General features: G+C 50.7%; 1 protein-coding gene across 1 annotated transcript; it reads left to right on the forward strand.

Moving 5' to 3' along the window:
* Positions 1-831: 831 nt before the first annotated feature.
* Positions 832-16,740, forward strand: luzp1 (leucine zipper protein 1; the record flags this gene model as incomplete). Its single annotated transcript, XM_084438276.1, has 3 exons — positions 832-3,918; positions 12,408-12,669; positions 16,534-16,740. The coding sequence occupies 2 exons, from the start codon at positions 832-834 to the stop codon at positions 12,627-12,629; spliced, it is 3,309 nt and encodes a 1,102-aa protein (XP_084294402.1). The 3' UTR covers positions 12,630-12,669; positions 16,534-16,740.
* Between the last annotated feature and the right edge of the window lie 2,646 nt (positions 16,741-19,386).

Below are 19,386 nucleotides of genomic sequence, written 5' to 3' on the forward strand. Positions count from 1 at the left end.
CATATTATAGTCGACTACTGTGTGTGTGTGTGTGTGTGTGTGTGTGTGTGTGAGAGTGTGTGTGTGTGTGTGTGTGTGTGTGTGTGCGCGCATGCGCACGGGCAGGCGCTTGCTAGTTTGTGCTATTCATCCCTCTAGCCAGTGTTCCATTCAGACCAGTGCATTAGCGTGTGTGGTTGGCCAATAGCAGCCTCGCCCCCAGCTCTCCTCCCTGCTCTAGTCGGGGTTTGTGTTGCAGTAATCAGGCGGAACTGGGAAATCATATGCTGAGTATGCAGGTCTGCTACAGTGTGCAATCAATTACAGGCAAACTAGACTCATTCTCTCTCTCTCTCTCTCTCTCTCTCTCTCTCTCTCCTTCTCTCCCTCCTGCTGCATTCCTTTTCTTCTGCCATCCTCAGGCCTTTTTACACCTCAGTAAACTTAAATCAATGCTGTTGTAGTAGTTTTTTGCCCAGTGTTACTTCACCACTACTTGTGTGTGTGCTGACTGATCGAATATTCATAATGACCTCTGTAGTAATTATTTCCTTTACTTTCTCTCCTCTAGATGATTCACATCCATGTTGAGCTGCGGCCTGAGGGAACATCTACCACTTAGAGGATCACCTGACCTCAGGAGAGGAGAGAGGAGAGGACAGGGAGAGGCTGAAGGAACTTGTCTCTACCCAGCTACACTGACCTGGGACTCTGAACCAAGGCACGGGAAACCAAGGATCACCACACAAATGTGGACCTCCCAAAACGTTGTGAAATAATATCCCTCCTCTCTCTCTCTCTCTCTCTCTCTGAAACAACAAATCTACAAGAACGAGAACAACAAACTCGGCCATGTCCGAATACAAAGACACCACCAACCGCCACCTGCGGCACAAGCTGCAGAGCCTTGGCCGGCGTCTGGACGAGCTGGAGGAGGCCACCAGCAAGCTACAGAAGTCTGAGGACGAGCTCCTGGACCTGCAGGACAAGGTCATCCAGGCCGAGGGCAGCAACTCTGCCCTGCTGGGCGACGTTGAGGCACTGCGCAAGCGCCTCCTCAAGATCGAGGGCAAGGACGAGGAGGTGTGCAAGGCCGAGGACCTGTGCCGCACGGTGCGGGAGAAGCTGGAGGAGGAGGAGAGCCTGACCAAGGAGCTGAAGGCGGAGATCGAGCGCCTGCAGCAGCGGATGGCCGAGCTGGAGAAGCTGGAGGAGGCCTTCGGCAAGAGCAAGTCGGACTGCAGCCAGCTGTGCCTGAGTCTCAACGAGGAGAAGAACCTGACCAGGAAGCTCTCGTCGGAGCTGGAGGCCCTGAAGGCGCGGATGAAGGAGGTGGACAGCTCGGAGGCCAGGCTGGACCGGGCGGAGCAGGCCCTGACCGGGGAGCTGGAGAAACTCAAGGGCTTCACTCAGACGTTCGCGAGCGAACGCAAGCGCCTCCTGGAGAAGCAGCGGGAGGACGAGAAGCTGATTCTGAAGCTGACGGAGAAGCTGGAGAGGCAGAAGAACCGGACGGGCCTGGTGGACTCAGGACGCGCTGACCTGAGGGAGCTCCGCATTGAGGACGACCTCTCCCCCGGCCTGACTGGCAAGCTGGGCCGCAAGAAGAGCCTGGACTACGTGAAGCTGTCCGACGACGTCGGCCTGAGGAACAAGTCAGAGAACGAGAAGAACAGCTTGGAGGGCCAGGAGGACAACAAGGTGAGGGAGCTGACCCAGGAGGTGGAGCGGCTGAAGGGGCGTCTGAAGCAACTGGAGCTGGTGGAGGAGGACCTCAAGAACACCGAGTCCAAGAACGGGGAACTCCAGGAGAAGTTCCAGAAGGAGCGGAGCCGCACCCGGCTCCTCAGCGAGCAGGTGGAGCAGCTCCGGACGCAGCTCGGTGCCGCCGGCGCGGCCCCCGGCGGCAGCCACGGAAACGGTGGCCCCGCCAAGGTCCTGGAGAACGGCAAGGCGGAGAACGAGGAGATCAACGTGAGGGGGGGTTTCCGGCAGGAGAAGCCCAAGTACCGGAGTGCCGCCGCCACCGAGCCTGCCACTCCCAAGCTCAAGACCCGGGAGTTGTCTCCCCAGCACAAGAGAGAGACCAAGCTGAGGAGCAAAGACCTGGGCCACTCCGAGGAGAGCCCCAAGTCTGTCAGGAGGGCTCTCAGTCCCGCGCACAAGAGCAGGCGGACCCCCAAGACCACCGCCGCCTCCGATAACGGAGTCAGGGAAACGGGGAGGGTAGCGGAGGAGAAGAGCGACAGGGCGGCCGCCCACAGCGCAGCTAGCTCGTCCTCCGGCGACGGTAAGAAGGCCTCTGTCCTCAGCCGCTACCCCCCAGCGGCCAACGACCAGAAGTCATGGAAGACCTCCCAGAAACCCGGCGAGAGCGAGAGCAAGAAGCTCCGGGTGGAGAAGTTCTCCAGGCTCTACGCGGGCAGCGACAGTGAGTCCAACAACTCTGACGTGGTGCTGGAGAGCTCCGGTAAGGCCAACAACGTCTCCCCCCCCGAGAAGGATGGGTCCTCCGATCCGGAGCTTCTGGACCAGGTCCAAGATGGCCTCCCGCCGGCACCGCCTGGCGTCTCCAAGGCCAACGGCTCCTACACGGCCTACAGGTCTCACGTCTCCCCTCTGCTACCCAGCGACCACGGGTCGGAAGGCCATTCCTCGGCCTCCGAGACCGAATCCACCGGGTCCAGGCCCTCGGAACCGGAACCGGTGGCCGAGGTGACCGCGCTGAGCAGTCGAAGTGCAACTCCCAAGTACCCCAGATACTCCCGGCTGCAGCCGGACTCCCCCTCCGAGGGTTCCTCCTGCATGAGTTCCTTTGACGAAGAGCTCCAGAGACACCTCCTGGCTGCTGAGGGTGGCTCCCAGGAGACGTACACCCCCTTGGGGATCGAGATCCGCCGCATCTGCAGCCCCCGGGAGGCCCTGAGGTCCAAGGCTGTCATCAAGCCCGCCATAGTGGAGATAGACCGGAAGGAAGTCATGATGTCAGGCGGAGGGGCCGAGCCCTTAACGACCAACGGCAAGCCTAAGATCTCCACGAAACCGGTTCTGACCAGTAAAATGACCAGTAGCATCACCATCTACCCCAACGACCCCAGCTCTTCTCGAACCAGCAGCCGCAGCAGCAGCGTGTCCAGCGAACCACCAATCAGAGAGCGGCACACGTCCACCAGCAACATCCTGATCGGTCCATCCAGCGAGCACCGCGGCTCTGTCTCCATCCCGTACGAGATCTCCATCCCCAAGAGTGAGATCACCCTGAGGCCCAGCCTGGACCCCGGGGAGGACCCCGGCCCCCAGGGGGCGCTGGAGGCCACCAGAGTGGTAGAGACACACCTGCGCTCTCGCAGCAGCTTCAACCTGCAGTCTCCAGAGACCACCTCCGACTTCAACAATGACACGGAGTCCGGCTTCGAGAGCAGTAGCAGCAGCACGACCACCGTCACCAGCTGGCGAAGCCACGCCCACGGCCACGCCCTCGGCGGGCACGCTTCCCTAGACGACAGCCTGCCGGAGATGAGGAACGTGACAGTGCGGAGCACCTGGAGGAACCGGTCCGCGGACGAGCCCTGCTACCGTGGCGGCGGCGTCGGGAGCGGGGTCAGGACTGATGGAGGGTCGGAGGACGAAGTGGAGTCGGCGACCACCTGGAGGGCTTACCGCGCCACCACCATCCTGGACACAGAGGACGCACTGAACGCCACCGCCGTGGCGGGCGTCGTTTCGGCCGCGAGCACCGTTTCGGCGGCCCAGCGGGCGGCCAAGCCGTCGCCGGCGGAGGTTTACATGCGCAGGATCAACAGCGGGGAGACCTGCGGCGGCGGCGAGGCACCACGCCGAAGCAAGAGCGCCCTGTCGACCACGGAGGCCGCAGGCTTGGGGAGGAGCATACCCCACGAGCCCGTCAGCTCCCAGTCCTGGGGAAGGACACCGCCCACGGTGAGTAGACTATTTGGAGGAATACACATAACTAGCCCAGCGTATCATAACATAATACAAAACACCATGTTTATCTGCTCAGTTTTCATAAGATTTTTGGCAGCTCTTTTAATGCCTTTTAATTTGTCTCACAAGATGATACTGTATCTGACAGCCTCGGATCTCTGTTCAAGTTCTGGGTGAAAAGTGAACATTTTTCTGGCAGAATTTAGCCGATATTACATGCTTGGGATGAATTTTGAAGATAAGGAGAGAAAATACTCCCTTGTACGAGCATTAACGGAAGCTGGAGAAAGTGTTTTCTACCCTGTTCCATTTCTGGGAGATATTTAGGATCTATTAATATGATGGATAGTTCCTTGCATTGCTGCTCCACATATATTTTCATAAGGTTTTGTTTACATTGGATCTCCGAGTCTTGTCTTGAGACGTTACATCTGGCGCTTGGGCATCCAACGGGTCATTTGTTAGCTTCAGATAAGTATTTTTAGCTCTGTTCTCCCTGTGCAGAAGTCCGTCAGAGAGTGAGTGAGTGTGTGTATGGGGGCTGTTTTCTTTCTGTCTGTACTGTAACTAAATCTCCGAGCCAGTTTGGCAGCCGGTGAACCTGTGTCTGGGTTGTGGCTGCATACCTCACCTTCAGACGACTCCCCTCACCCATAACCAGATAAAAAAACAAATTGCGGTCGAGCGTATCTATCGCTGTATCCCTTTTTAGCTAAACGCGTTTTGTCTTTTGGAGAAAGACGGGAGCGTTTCTCCGGGGTCTCCGCCGTGCGTCCAGAGCGTCGTGGGCTGATGTTTCCCCTGACGCCAGGCCTGCGGCGTCCAGCTTAGCGCAGCGGTTCTCCCGCCTGGCGCGCGGGCCGCTGCCCAATTTAGCACAAAGAGGAAAAGGGTGGGACGAAGAAGAAACTAGAGAGATGACAGAAAAAGAAAAGACTTCAACACTGGGGGGAGAAAAAAACGTTAGGAAAACCCACAAGGCAGGGAAAATAGCTTGCTTGTATGTTTGCCGGCCAGCCAGCCGGAGAGTTTAGCCGACTGTGCCGTGCCAGGCTATTCCTGTCATAATTGAAGATGGGCATTGTTGTTCAAAGGCTCACCTCTGAGCGGCCTGCCCGCCTGCAGACAGCTGGGGAGGGATCCCCACAATGCAGTGTGGCGCGTCGGCACGCTGTGTGTCCAGGATGTTGCGGTGCCGCGCGGCAAACGTCCTGTTTGATGTTTCGGTGTAGCTGGTGTCGCAGGGGTCGTTCGGAACCGCAGTCTTGTGATGAGGTCATCTAGACCTACCTGAGACTTGAAAAAGTCCTCTTGGTCTGGAGGAGAGGTTATTTCTGTGTTTTGGCCATGTGTGGAGGTCTGCGGCCTCTCCTGGTACTGAAGGTTAACCAGCGTGTCAGAGAGCTGAGGTGAACATAACTAATGACCTGCTGTCACAACCACCTTGTCTGTTTGTCAAATGGCTAGACTAACACTGACAAAACTGGGGATGCTGCAATAACACCTCCATGTGTGTCAGCCTGCCAGGCCGGCCAGGACCTGTGGCTCTGCCATGGATTCTAGTGTTTTTCTCTGGAGATAAACCGGACGTGACCAGGAGGGAAGATTAATGTCACTGGCTACTAGCCCCTCCAGCTTCACCCTCATACTCTCACCCCCTCGCCCCCACCTCCATCCATCAGCCAAGCCCGTCAGTCTTCTACTGTATGTCTTCTATTTGAGGCATATGTGAAGGGAGACTAACATGAATGGTGATAAAAAGGTCATTTATATAGTCTGTATTATATATCACCAACAATTCCTCATAACTCAACCCAGTCATGTTTATTCAGTAGAGACGGATGTGTATAGTTATTATGGGTTGTGGGACATCATCACACTGTTAGTGTTGTTGTTGTTGTTGTACTTGAGGACAGAGGGCCATGGGGACAGGACCCTGTTTGATGACAAAGCTGTTCACAGTAGCATGAGAAGGACGGCTCAGTATTGTTTCTCATGTTTACCTGGTCAGCTGCTCTCCTGCGTCATGCTCTCTGTGTACACACACACGTGCATGCATGGACACACACACGCGCACATCCCACCCCCCCTCAGTCATACCAAACAAAGCCGGCCCAGACCCTGTCCCCACACTGGGCCCCATATCTCCAGCAGCCCCGTCATTAAATAACCACGCGAGGTCCAACACCAAGGCCTTAGAACTTATAATTCTGCCGCGTTCCAGATAGGATTTTGAGCTCGTAAGTTACGACTTCAAGTCACGACTCACAACTTCATAGAGTTCCAGGCAAACTGTCTGAATGCGTGGCATTCTGGATAAATGTAAACAAGCCGATATGGTAAAAGCTTGAGATTCGGCACATTGTCAGAGCTGGCAAGCTAAACATTGTATGCCTAATTTCGCTATGCTAAGAAATCGTACTTTACATTTTATTTATTGACATCATCAACTTTTCGCCGTTTGCATGGTCACGTTCAGGTTTACCTTAATGTTAGCTAGCTAGCACTAGCTATCTCTTGTCAACATATTTGGGCATCATTACATACACATAGCAGGTTGTGGTGCATAATCGTTTGTATTATTTTGATTACAACGTACAAATTTACTTTACGTTGCCCTAAAGTTATCTTTGTCGCCATACCCATGGGGGCTGCCATCTTGCTTAGAGGGCTGTGTGACGTCAGAGAGCACAACTGGGAGTACATCGATCTGTACGAGTTCACGGGTGGGAAGTTACGGGTTTGTCTGCCATTCCAGAGCATTTTCACATGTAGGAGGTCGGAAAAACACGAGTTACGGGTTGCCTGGAAAGCGCCATTACTGTCACTCTACAACGGTAGCCCCTCCCTCTCGTTATTAGCTGTCAAAAGGCTCAATTAAATCAGTCGACTCCCCCCTCTCTATCGAGTCCCCCTGGGTCCTGCTGCGTCTAGGTCTGCTCTCTCCATCTCTTTCTCCATTACTTTCTTCCCTCAAATTCAAATATGCTTTATTGGCATGACAGATGAAAATCCTACATTGCTAAAGCAGTATAGAAAATTATTAACATTGACATAAAAAATGAATGTACAATAATGTACAAGTATCAGCAATACAATCAAAACCATCTAACAACAATTCTGTTTAATATAATAAAATGGAGATGAATAAACTCAGGAATCAGGATACATATTTATTTTATGAAAGAAAATCTCTCAAATCTTTATTTATTTATTTATTTATCTATCACAGTATAGTAAAAAGTGAGATTCTGTTCCTGATGACAAAGTGGCCTCCCTGGGTAGCCAGTCCTGCCTGTGGCTGCCTGTTTCTATGGCCAGGCTGCGTCCACTCAGGCTGTATACTGTCGTTTTTCAGATTTCTATCAGTCACAGCAGTCAGGCATCCTGCCACCATCTACTCTGTTTAGGGTCAAATATAATTTGTTTGTGATTTGGTGGTTTCGTTCCAATAGTTTATATAATTTTATTTTTTGTCTTGAGATGATTTGGTTGGGCCAGATTGATTGGTGTTGGTCCTGAAGCCCTGGTGTTTGGGCCAGATTGATTGGTGTTGGTCCTGAAGCCCTGGTGTTTGGGCCAGATTGATTGGTGTTGGTCCTGAAGCCCTGGTGTTTGGGCCAGATTGATTGGTGTTGGTCCTGAAGCCCTGGTGTTTGGGCCAGATTGATTGGTGTTGGTCCTGAAGCACTGGTGTTTGGGGGCAGAGCTTCAGGACCAGCTGGCAGAGATCCCCTCTTTGTTCAAATCTGGCACTGAAGGGCTTTGTAGTGGTAGGAGTGGGGTCACAGATGTTTCCAGAATTTGATGGCTCTCTTTTGAATTTTTATTTTTAAAAGGTATTGGCCAAGTTCTGCCCTGCATGCATTATTGTGTCTGTGAACTGTTATTATGCTTTTGCACAATTGTGCATGAAAGGCTTCCAGCGGATGTTTTTCACATTTTGGGAAATCTCTCTGGGCTGGTTATGGGCCACACACTTCACTGCCATAATAATATTTTATTCGGGTCTATTGCGGAGTTTAGGATTTTGAGCCAGGTCCTAATTGGAATGTCAGTAGGAATGTTTCTTGTGACGCTGTAAAAACCCCTTCTTGCCTTCTCTTTCTGCTCATTCACAGCCATGCCAACATGTCCAGTGCAATTGATAATCAAGCCTTAATATGTAGAATGTTTTGCATGTTCAATTTCTGCGTTTCCTGATGTGAATGAATTTTTCTGAGAGTTGGGTTGTTTTTGAAGGGTCAATATTTTGGTCTGTTTCATATTTACAGTTAGTGCCTATGTTTGGCTGAACTTGTGGAGGATGTCCCGGCTTTGCTGTAATCTCTCTCTGGAGGGAGACAGGAGGACCAGGTCCATCGCTCTTGCCTGCCCCCCCCCCCCTTGTCCGTGCCCCGTCTCAGGTCATTTGTTTGAGCGGGCTGTCAGGTCGATTCCACCACATGGAGCTGAACCCCGGCAGGTTGATCTGGCCGTCCCTCCCTTCCCTCATCACTCACGCGGCAGATAGACTGGTAGCGGCCGGCTGCTGCTGGAGCACTCTACCAGCTGTGAGCTGATTAACTGCTCTAATTTGTTGTGATTCCCTCTGTCTTCAATCAGTCAGTGTCACCCCCCCCCCCTCTCTCTCTCTCTCTCAAAGGGACTATAATTATAAATCAGAAGCTAGCCTTTAAAACATGTCTCCTTCCACCCCAGTATCACCAAACACCCAGCACCCTTTCAGATCCCACTTGTGCGTACAGTATATTACTATACCAGTACGAGCGCGGGGCGGGGGAAGGCTTTTACTGTTTAGATCTGCAGTCAATAGAGCGGTTAGGAGAGTGGGGAGGAGGGAGAAGCGATCGCCGTGTCAAAGGTCAAAAGCAGTTAGTGGAATTTGCATCTAGCAGACGACTCTGGTTATGTAGTGGGAGGGTGCGGCTGCAGGTTGGAACAGTGTTACAGCCGGTCGGCAATAACTGCCGTTCCATACATAGACATATGATGATGACCGTGATGTGATGACTGGTTTTACGACCATAGATCGGTCAGCGCTGCAGGTATATCATGTGCGGCACCTAACCCCCCCCCCCCCGATTTACCATCTGCTGAAGTGAGGTAGACTGAGTGTGTGACTGTTGGAGCAGTATTCAGTTATTCAGTAGCAGAACTAAGTGGCGCTGATCTCCCGGCACCTTGGTCAACTCCACCGGCCATGCTGCTTGTAATGGTAATAGAGAGTAGCCATACTGGAGAGTGATGACAGCAGTGATGATGACTGATGACTAGCGCCACTCAATCAATAGTCATTTAGGAGAAGACACAGCACTTGATTCCATATGGCACCCTAGAGTGGTCTGGACCTGCTGACAGCTCATCGATTAGCTATCTATCTTATATATAAATATGTATATATTATTTGACTGTCATTAGTTTCAGTTCTTCTATGCAGGGTGATCTCCTCCTGGAAGGTCACTGTCAAGGCACGGTTTTTATAGCCAGTATTCAATCAATGGCCATTCCCTGGACCTGTGCAACCCAATGTGAAACAGTGTTCAAATGATCTGTGTTCATGGCTAGCCATGTTGCTCATGCTGAGGTCAAACCAGAGCAGAGCACAGTGGTCAGCCAGGCTAGAGACTAAACGACTGCATCCACAGTCTCACCACCATGCTATCCTCGCCTCCCAGCGCAGAACAGAACACTGTAGCGCCCCCACTTCTGCAACACCCCCAGATCTCAGCTGATATGTGAGTGGGCTGTGAACTTATGCTTGGCTTCTGGCCCATGGGTCGATGTGGCTGATGGAGATAGGAAAACATCCTTTGTGGGGTCCAAACCCCCCCACCCCCCCTGGCAGCGAGGTGAAATGTGAGGCTGGAGCTGTTCGCCTGGGTTTTTGCCTGACATGACCCAAAACAATCTGGAAAACCAATTTGTTGTCAGGAGTTGAACTTGGAAAGTTGTGCAGAGCGCATGTAGGTGGGTTGAAACATCACACAGGGAAAGTGATCGAGAAACAGTCTCTGTAAGGTATGTTAGAGTTATTAAAGCCCCTGCCTGGACGAAGCAAACCTCACTCAAAATAAACATTAATAAGCAGATTGAATTAAGGCTCCTCTGAAACATATCACCCTGGATGTCATGAGTAGGGTCTGTTTGGAGAGCGACCTGGAGGTCATGAGTAGGGTCTGTTTGGAGAGCGTCCTGGCACGCAGACTCCCTCATAGGGATATGGATTTAAAGTGTGGGGAATGTTAGCCAAGAAAGGACAGATTTAACATGAGCCGTGAAACATGCGCTACATCTTTCATGCATGCAAACTGTTTGATAGTGGCCGTTTAGAGGGGAAGTGTTTTCCTGTCTGCCTCAGGCTGATAGATAACTGAAATGAACTCTGAAACTTGTTTTCAAGGTCCCAGATTATTCTGTATTGACTTAAAACTGCACAATCCATGTACTGTATCTTCCTCTGACAGATAATGTACTAACCTGTCAGTAGATAAGGGCTCAGCAAAGACTAGTGAAAAACAATAATAACTATACGCACATCGCCGGCGGATACTGGGTCAAATGTAGATACTATTGTAGAGAGAGTGGAGCCCGCTCACCGATATCACACTACAGACTTCTTCATTATCAGCAAAGGTTTACACACTACTCTCGTTTTCTTGAGTAGTCAGATATGAGTTATTGTTTGTGATCTGGACTTCCTGTAAATACCAGCAGCATCCAATCAGAGCTCCTATCCTAGGAGGAGGAGAGGTTTAGAGCAGGTCTGTAATTGGCACCTCAAGGCTTCCATACTTCGCCTCAACTCTGGATGTCTTGCTCTTCATGTGACACAGCAGATTACCTGGGGCCATTCGTGACATCCTGACTGGCATTCCTGCTGCTCAAATCAAGATTTAGTAACACAGAGTTTACGTCGCCCTCACACAGTTACTGTGAGAATGTTCTGTGTGTGTCTTTGTACAGTATATGCTGTGCTTGCTTTACCCACTTGATTCGAGATCTGGACTTTGTCTTCAGTTGTACCCTAACAGTCCTTTTGTTTAAAACAAGGAGTTACTAAAGAAAAATGCCAAGAATCACAGTCAATAGCTGATAGAATTGGAGCAACTGTTCTTTTCAGCCAGTGTAAATGTACTGAACATAGATAGAATCCATCATAGGCTAAGTGCTCTTGAATCTCATTTAAGGCTAGCAGTTACACAGTAACTGGGTTCTGGGTTGGCAGTCAAACACAATGCCAGTCAGGCCTGGTGGTTTTCTCCTAGTGCAGCATAACCCTCCTGTTACCATAGAAGGAGAATGTGCTGCTGGGGCGGTTTCCTGCCACTGGTGACCAGGACAGGAAGTGGCCGTGTTGGGCCGGCCCATTTGGCAGTGCTCGGGTCGTAGCAGGCTTCCTGTCTGTGACTGCTTCTTCCCCAGGAGACACGGCTCTTAATTTAGGCCAATTAGCAACGCTTAGCTCTCTGCTCCCCTGCTCTACTCTTCTCTACTGTACTCTCCTCACCTCCTTTCCTCTTTCTCCTCCTCTCCTCTGCTCTCTTCTCTCCAGCTCTCTCCTTATCTCCTCTCTCCCTTCTCCTCTCCCCACGTTCTCCTCCCCTTTACTCTCCTCTCTTCTCTTCTCCCCTGCTCCTCTCCTCTCTACCCCTCTCCTCCTCTCCTCTCCTCTGTCTCCTCTCCTTTCCTCTCTTCTCCTCTGCTCCTCTCCACCTCTTTCCTCTCCTCTCATCCTCTCTCCTTCTCTTCCCTCTATCTTTCTCCTTCTCTCGTCTCCACCTCCTCTTTCTCTTCCTCTCCTCTCCACCTCTCTCTCCTCTTCAGTCTTATTTTCTCCTTTGCTCCTCTCCTATCCACCTCTCTCCTTCTCTCCTCTCCTCTCCTCTCCTCTCATCCTCTTCAGTCTTCTTTTCTCCTCTGCTCTGCTCCTCTCCTCCTCTCTCTCATCATCTCCTCTCCTCTCCCCTGCAGCATGGAGGCTGTCAGGACCAGGGCCCAGCTTCTAGCCATCCGCCCGCCCGCCTGTCACTAATTATGGGCCTTTTTTTTAAAGGCTGAATTACAGGCGGTCGGTTAGTCTGTTTAGAACTCCACCGCCGTCTCTCACTCTGCCGAGAGGAAGGTTATTGAGGTCGCCTCGGAACAGTTGCTACAGGGCGTTTAGTCTTGAGTCAAGCCACCCAAAGCAGATTAGAAATCCCTCATCTTGGGGTGTCTGTGGGAGTTTTCTGGTTGTGGGGGGGAATTTTTCCAGATTTTTATGTGGGGAAAATCCAAATTACAGTCATAATATAACCTCGTGCCAGATTTCACTTCCTCTCCTCCTCAGAGGCTGCTAACTAAACAGGTCGTTTCTGTAAACAAGAATATATCACCCCGTCGACTGGTTAAATTAAGGTCACATTAAATCAAATGAAAAAAAGGGGCCGGCCTCTAAAGTGTGTGTTGTGTCTGTTCCCGTGTGTCCGACCACCGTGCAGGCTGCGGAGGACGCCAGCCCCAGCCCCAACCCCGCGTCCTGGAGGAGGCAGGGCCCTGGTGACCCCCCCTGCGAGCCCCGGGGCTCCCGGGCGGACAGGGATGGCAGGGGGGCCACCCCCAAGGGGGAGCTGTGGTCCAGCAGGGGTCACCACGGCGCCTGGGCCGAGGGGAGGGCCGGGTCGGCGACGCGACCGTGGAGCAACCGTCAGTCTGACAACTAAGAGACCACGGCCCTCAGTACCCCCGCAGAACACAGTCCAGGTAAGATACAATACAGACCCCCCTCTCTCTCTCTGCCTGTCTGTCTGTCTGTCTGTCTGTGTCTGGTTCTCTCTCTCTCTTTGCCTGTCTGTCTGTCTGTCTGTCTGTCTGTGTCTGGTTTCCTCTTTCTCTCTCTCTCTCTGTGTTTTATCTCCATACGTTAAATAACCAGGCCAGGTCCAGCCTGGCTTATGTGTGTTGGCTGGCTTGTTTCTGTGCGGGACTGGTAGGACGGTAATGTCTGATAAATAAAGATGGGTCTTGTCACCTGGACACATCAGTTCCAATGCTTCCAATGCTAATCCAGCACAATAAGAGCGGGATAGCCAGTTAGCTCAACTAGCAGCAGCTTCCATAACATTAATGGTAACGGTCAGTGGCTAAAGCAGTTACACTGATGATAACATAAAGTCATCCCCACCAGGAACCCCGGTCTCCTGGGTGGGAGTCCAATGCTCTCACCACTACTCTACTTGTGCAGTGGAGATCGGCGGGTGGGTTTTGGTGTCCTTCTTCCAGTCCCTAGTGTGGGTTGGGGTTAGAATATGGGTTGGGGTTGGGACAGGATCAGATCTATAAGGCAAGTGGTAAAGGTTGGAGTGAAAGGATGAACATGTGAAGGTTTGGGGTATAGTCCCAAAAAATCATCCCCACCTGGTCTTCAACCCCAGTCTCCAGGGTGGGAGTCCAATGCTCTCACCACTACTCTACTTGTGCAGTGGAGATCGGCGGGTTGATTTTGGTGTCCTTCTTGATTTTGGTGTGCTGGGACTACTGCCTCTTGTGGTGCCAACAGAGAAATGCAGGCCAACATTGTCCGCAGTAACGGAGGGAGGGAGGGAGGGAGTGATAACCGGATGAACGCTTTACTAGGTGCGCTGGCTTACAGCCACGCACAAAAAAGCATCAATACATCAAGCTCATTTCTCCATCACCACCTAAAGCTGTGCCAGTCAACAGTCAGTGTAATCACTGAAAATAAACCACATAGGCGTAGAGCGACTGGTGCATCACATCCTATACAAAAATGAATTACTTTAGGATTTGAAGTGTCCTACTCCTATTGTAATGAGGACTGTCTGTCTATAATGCAGTAGCATACCGTGGGGTCTTGCACAGGGTCTTCTCCGACATTGTTATTACTCCCAATGCCCCCCGCCTGCACACCCCATACACACACGCAGATAGGGAGAGAAACTACGCACGTGGGGGTCAGTGGAGTCTGGTGTGTCCTAGAACCGGGTAAGCCAGGACCAACGAAGCACGCACGCACGCACACGCAGCGCGCATGATTTTTTGGGGAGTGCGCTGTCAAAGCATGCCCTGATGGGTTTCACAACACCAGAAGGGCGCTGAGCATTGGCATTTATATGTAAAAACATACAGGAAAACTATAGTAGTTTTCTAGGCTACTGATGTTTTTTTAAACACATCAACAAAGGCCAATAATTTGAGAGCGAGCGAATAAGAGGGCAATATTTAGGCCGAACCAACCAAGCTTTTAGGGACACACTAAATAAACTACAGAGCCATTATGACAACAATGGCCAAGCACCACGAAGAGAATGACAGGACGATAAAATACACCCCCTTAGGACACAGCACTCAATAGCCTACTCCCCTACTTCACTAATCAGTGTTCAGGCTACTAGCCTACTAGGCTACTAGGCGTATTAGCCCACCTCTCCAGGTCTTGATTTGGTCTTGATTTGATTTGGTCTTGACTTCCGTAAGCTAGAATCATTTTATCTGGCCTACAATGTTAAGTGAATAACGAGCTAGTAAGACCGGTGTCAACGGACCGTAACGTGGATTGTATTTTCATGAGGACTGTAGGGGGCGACGGAGCACCAACAAAATGCTAAACACGGATGAAAATGAAGCGCTATGGCAGAATACAAGACGCATTTAAGTCAAAAACAGTCTGAAATTCCATTTCAGGCTTCACCTTATGGTGTCAGAACGATGGCTTATGATCAAGTTTTCAAATCAAGTTTTATTTGGATTTGTATGGGTAAGCCAGGATTACCCTGGCTTATAGGAGCAATCGCCACTGGTAGGGGTACCAATAATTTGCAACACTTGGGACAATTTAATTGTTCCTATCAAAACGTAAACAACTATAATTCCGCACCAAAACAAAGTCCATTAGGCTATGACAACTCGTGCTCAAACACCACAACGCCTTTTATCAAACTGAAATAGCCCTGCCAGTGCTAACCATCTCTGGGCTACTGTATTTAACATAATAACATCGCATTCATAAGCCATCGTTCTGACACCGTAAGGGGAAGCTTGTCAATGACATGCGACAACAGGTCCTTATCACTCACAACAATTGCCAACATGATCAATCTGAAATGCATACGGTTGCATGTCCACCGACAAGCTGTATTTTAGGGCGCTATAGGGACGAGAAAATGACTTACCTGATGTAAAATGGGCACCGCAAAACGCGGGCATTTCTGATTATGTCCTCAGTCCATGCTTAGCCACAGGCGACTCCATTTCTGAATAGGCCGGTTTCCTCTTGAAACGAATAAGGTTTGTCACTAGAGCGCCGATTTGTAGCCTACACCCATAGAAGCAACAGCCAGATATATTGATGGTATATAAAATACTAGTCTTTGCACAAAAATACGGCTCGCTCTGAACTCGTCTGTCTCCACCTGCTTCTGTTTCAAGAATGCGCGCGCATACATAGCTGGGTCTATAATGAACAAATATGACCCACGCTCTATTTTAACAAATTCTGGGTTTTGAAGCCTCGGCGCTACCAATAAATAACTTATTTAGACGCGTTCTGTCCGAGTGAAATAATTTTTCCGAGGTAGTCTTCTTCTGTGGTGGTGGCGGTGCTTTGAAGCTTCAACCCAGCATTTGTTAAAATAGACCCTTTTGCTTAGGTAAGTGAAGTTTCATGTTTATCTGACACTTGTAGGCTAAATATGAGCGCCTCTCCTAACTAGGCCGACACCGATTTATTTTGACGGAAAAGTGAATGGACCAGCAAAGGACTGTTGTCTGGCATGCGCGAGTGGAATGCGACAACGGGACTGAGAAGGGCGACATTTCAACCAGACATTCCAGTGAAACCAGGTAGTCAAAATAACTTACCTGATATAAAATGGGCACCGCAAGCAGGCATTTCTGATTGTTTCCTCAGTCCAGTCCGTAAGCTTAATAATGGCGATTTCGTCTGTCTTCCTCTGCTACTGTTTCAAGAATGCGCGCGCATAGGCTACTTGTGCTGACTAGGCTGTAAAAGGGTCTATAATTAACAAATATGACCCACGCTCGTTACATAACTTCTACAACATCCAGTGACAAAATATTTCATTGTACCTTAATATGTCCACACCAAAGATTGAACTCACAACCTTCACGGTGATAGGCAGCGCACTATCCACTCGGCCACCGCTGACCTGGGAATTCTGTGGAGTCTTTTGGTTTTGATGTTCTGGGACCACTGCCTCTTGTGGTAGCAACAATGGAACTGCAGTCAACAACACGACGGAAAGAGGGAGCGACAAATAGGATTCCCTCTTCTTGGTGTGTCGGCTTACAGCCAACACACAAAAAGATGGATGTCATTAGACTAGATAGGAGGCAGGATTCTAATCTGGATCTCAGAGAGCCATGGCTGCATTCTCAGTCAGCGATTCTGGGATCAGGAGGTCCATGGTGCTGAGTGTGCGTCATGAGGAGCAGAGAGGTGCGAAGTTGGGACTGAGTGCTCCTCCGAGATTAATTAACATGAACTGCTTAATTACTGCTGTGTAATACTGCTTACATACTGCCACGCTGACAGTTGGCTCACTGTCTCTCTCTCTCTCTCTCTCTCTCTCTCTCTCTCTCTCTCAGAGTTCTCCATCCATCCCTACACTTATCCATCCATCCCCAGACTGCACAAGGAGGAATGTCATGTATCTCCCGCCAGCCGGTCACAACAGCTGCTCAATCTCTGACGCCAACCAATCAGCCAGCCAACCAACAGCATCGTATCTCACCTCCCGCTCGCCAGCAGAGCCCGCGGCCACCTCTGGCCACCGACAACAACCTGCGGCGACTCCACCTAAAGACCCCCACCCACCCAGGAGCCATCTGAGGCTTCGTCTCCAACATCCGCCCGGCAACAGCACAGGCCTCGGCTAATAGGAACCGCTGCCACCTCCAGCTCCCTGTTCTTCTGGAAGCCCCAGCCTTGGGCTTGTTTCATATCAGTGCAGTGGGCTAGAGGTTAGCCGGGGGGGGGGGGGCTGCGGCTAGAGGCTGGTGCTGGGGGGCTGGAGGCTGCGGGTTGGGAGGCTGGATGCTGGAGACTGCTGGAGACCCTCTTCTGCTTTTCCTGCTGGATGTATCATAATGTAATCTTCAGACTCGACAAGGGAGAGGCCTCGCTGGGTTGGGGGGGGGGGGTGGAGGATGGGGGCGGGGGCGGTGGGATGGTGGTGTCAGAGGAGTGGGACTACAGCACGCTGAGAAAAGGAAAAATCGTCTGGTCAACTGTGGCGCTTTGGCATTTCAAGCAGAGGTCACACGCAGCTGGATGGATGTGCGTCACGTGACCAAAACCCCCCACACAAAAAAGCAGAACAGGAAGCGAATGACTGAGAATGTGGATTTGTACAACTGCAACTTTATTGCATTTGCTTTTTCATGTCATGATGAGTCGTTAGTGCCTGCATAGCTCCATGTAGACACACACGCACACGCACAGGCTGAGATGCATGTATTGAATGTGGAACATGGTATGAGGAGATTGGTGACTCCGCTATCCTAGCATGCTCTCTGCTTCTAGGCGGTCTGGCATACTGACCATACCTTCTGCCAACCAAAACATGCATTAACAGCCAACCTGTAGGTCATTAGGCCCTGTTCTAGCTCCATGCTGTTTTTATTTCCTATTCGTTCACATTTGCAGTCGTTCGCTACCCGTTTCTCTCTCCTTTGTGCCTCCTCCTCCTCCCCCTCTCCTCATGTTCTCTGTTGTGCTGTAGCAGATGTTTCAGTATGTTGGGACAAATGGCGCTCTGTGAATGATGGGATGGAACAAACTTGGAAAATGGAGGACATTTGTCAACTCCTATTCTGGAACAGAATTACTTTTCCCAGGGTGCTTTTCTGTAGGGCACGGATCAGCATTGGACTTTCTGCTTGGAATGAGAGCCAAGACGACGACGTGGAGACTAACGGAACTGAACTCTGGCCCCTGAGGGAACGCCAGAAGACATGTTTAGGCTAGACTGACGTGATGCCAGACTCTGCCTGTCTGTCTTTCAGTCTCATAGGAATAATGTTAAGGACTTAGAGCTTGGACCACAAGGAACTGTCAGTCCAGCGACTCGTGACTGGGGTTCGCCGTGCGAATCGTCTCAGCTTCTCCTTGACCCGCCGTTTTCTAGGTGTATTTTGTTTAAAATGTCGAACCTGGACTTGTGATTGGTGGGTGGGTAGGTGGGGGAGGAAGGGAGGGGGCAGGGATGTATGCTCACTGGCAAGAGACGCAGAGACCATGGCGTTGCTATAGAAACTCGCACAGATGGATCCAATATCATCTCATTATTATGGGGTGTGGGACACACAGATCCACTAAGATACCGAACGTTGACCTCCGGACTCTGACCTGTGATTGGTGGAGGTGCCATGCTGCTTCTGGAATGGCAGTCGGAACAGCTCGGCATGGACTTGACCTTTGACCTTAGCTTGACCTTGACCACGACTATACAGCGCCATACACGACTATAACTACAGAGTTAAGGCTCCACGCGCTTGATGGTGAACAGCGTTGATCCTTCCACGCCGTGCCCCAAAACGCCTTCGCCAGTGTCGTCACGGAGGTGTCACCAGCCCCTGAGAGGCATGCTATCATGGGCTGTCCAGAAAAGGAGAGAGGGGTAGTTTGTACCTTGGATGTTCTGGTCGGTCGTTCTAATTCAGCCTTTTCCTGTAATCAACTAGCCCTCTGTCTCTCTACACTTCGACGTTCATATTTATACATTACAACAGAGAATAAACTATTTTTCCATAGTGACAGTGCAGTCCGTTAGTGGGGACATTGACAGTCCTTCGGATTTCATAGCGTGTGGGAGTGTAGGAAGGGTATGAGTCAGTGATGATATGCAAAAGATGGTAAACCCCCCCCCCTCAGAAACAAATAACCAATATTCCTGTAGATGTTGATTGTTCTCTTGTGCTCACACACAAAGGGGATGTGAGCATTAGTCACTGTTTCCTTTAATAATTATCAGTCATATTCCTCCGGCAACAGCTGTGTGAGAGTACCCTCTCCTCTCTCGGCCCTCTCTCTCCAGAAACACAGACAGAGCAGCACCGGTGCCCTGACGCAGAGACAGAGAGGGGAGAGGGAGAGGGACGGACACCAGTTATTCAGCCCCTGTTTTTGTGTACGTATGACCCTTATTGTGATTGTGGTATAGGTTGTTTTTTTTTTTGGGGGGGGGGGGGGAATGTTTTAGAGCAGAGAAGAAGTCTCTTGTTCCAAGTGAAGAAAGTAAATATTTCCCAGAAAAGTAATATCCTCTAAAAAAAAAAAAAAAAAAAAGAAGACTGAATAGACTTTCTTTTTTTTCTTTTTTAAACTTCAAAGGACCCCTAAAAAGAATGTAGCCTACGCCGCCCAAAATGTTCTGCCCTTTCGATTTGCCTGTCAGAAATCCCTGGGCTCTGCTGGGACTCATAAAGTCTTAGTGTTGC

This window comes from Borostomias antarcticus, assembly GCF_949987555.1.
Source record: "Borostomias antarcticus genome assembly, chromosome: 5".
Taxonomy (NCBI): Eukaryota; Metazoa; Chordata; class Actinopteri; order Stomiiformes; family Stomiidae; genus Borostomias; species Borostomias antarcticus.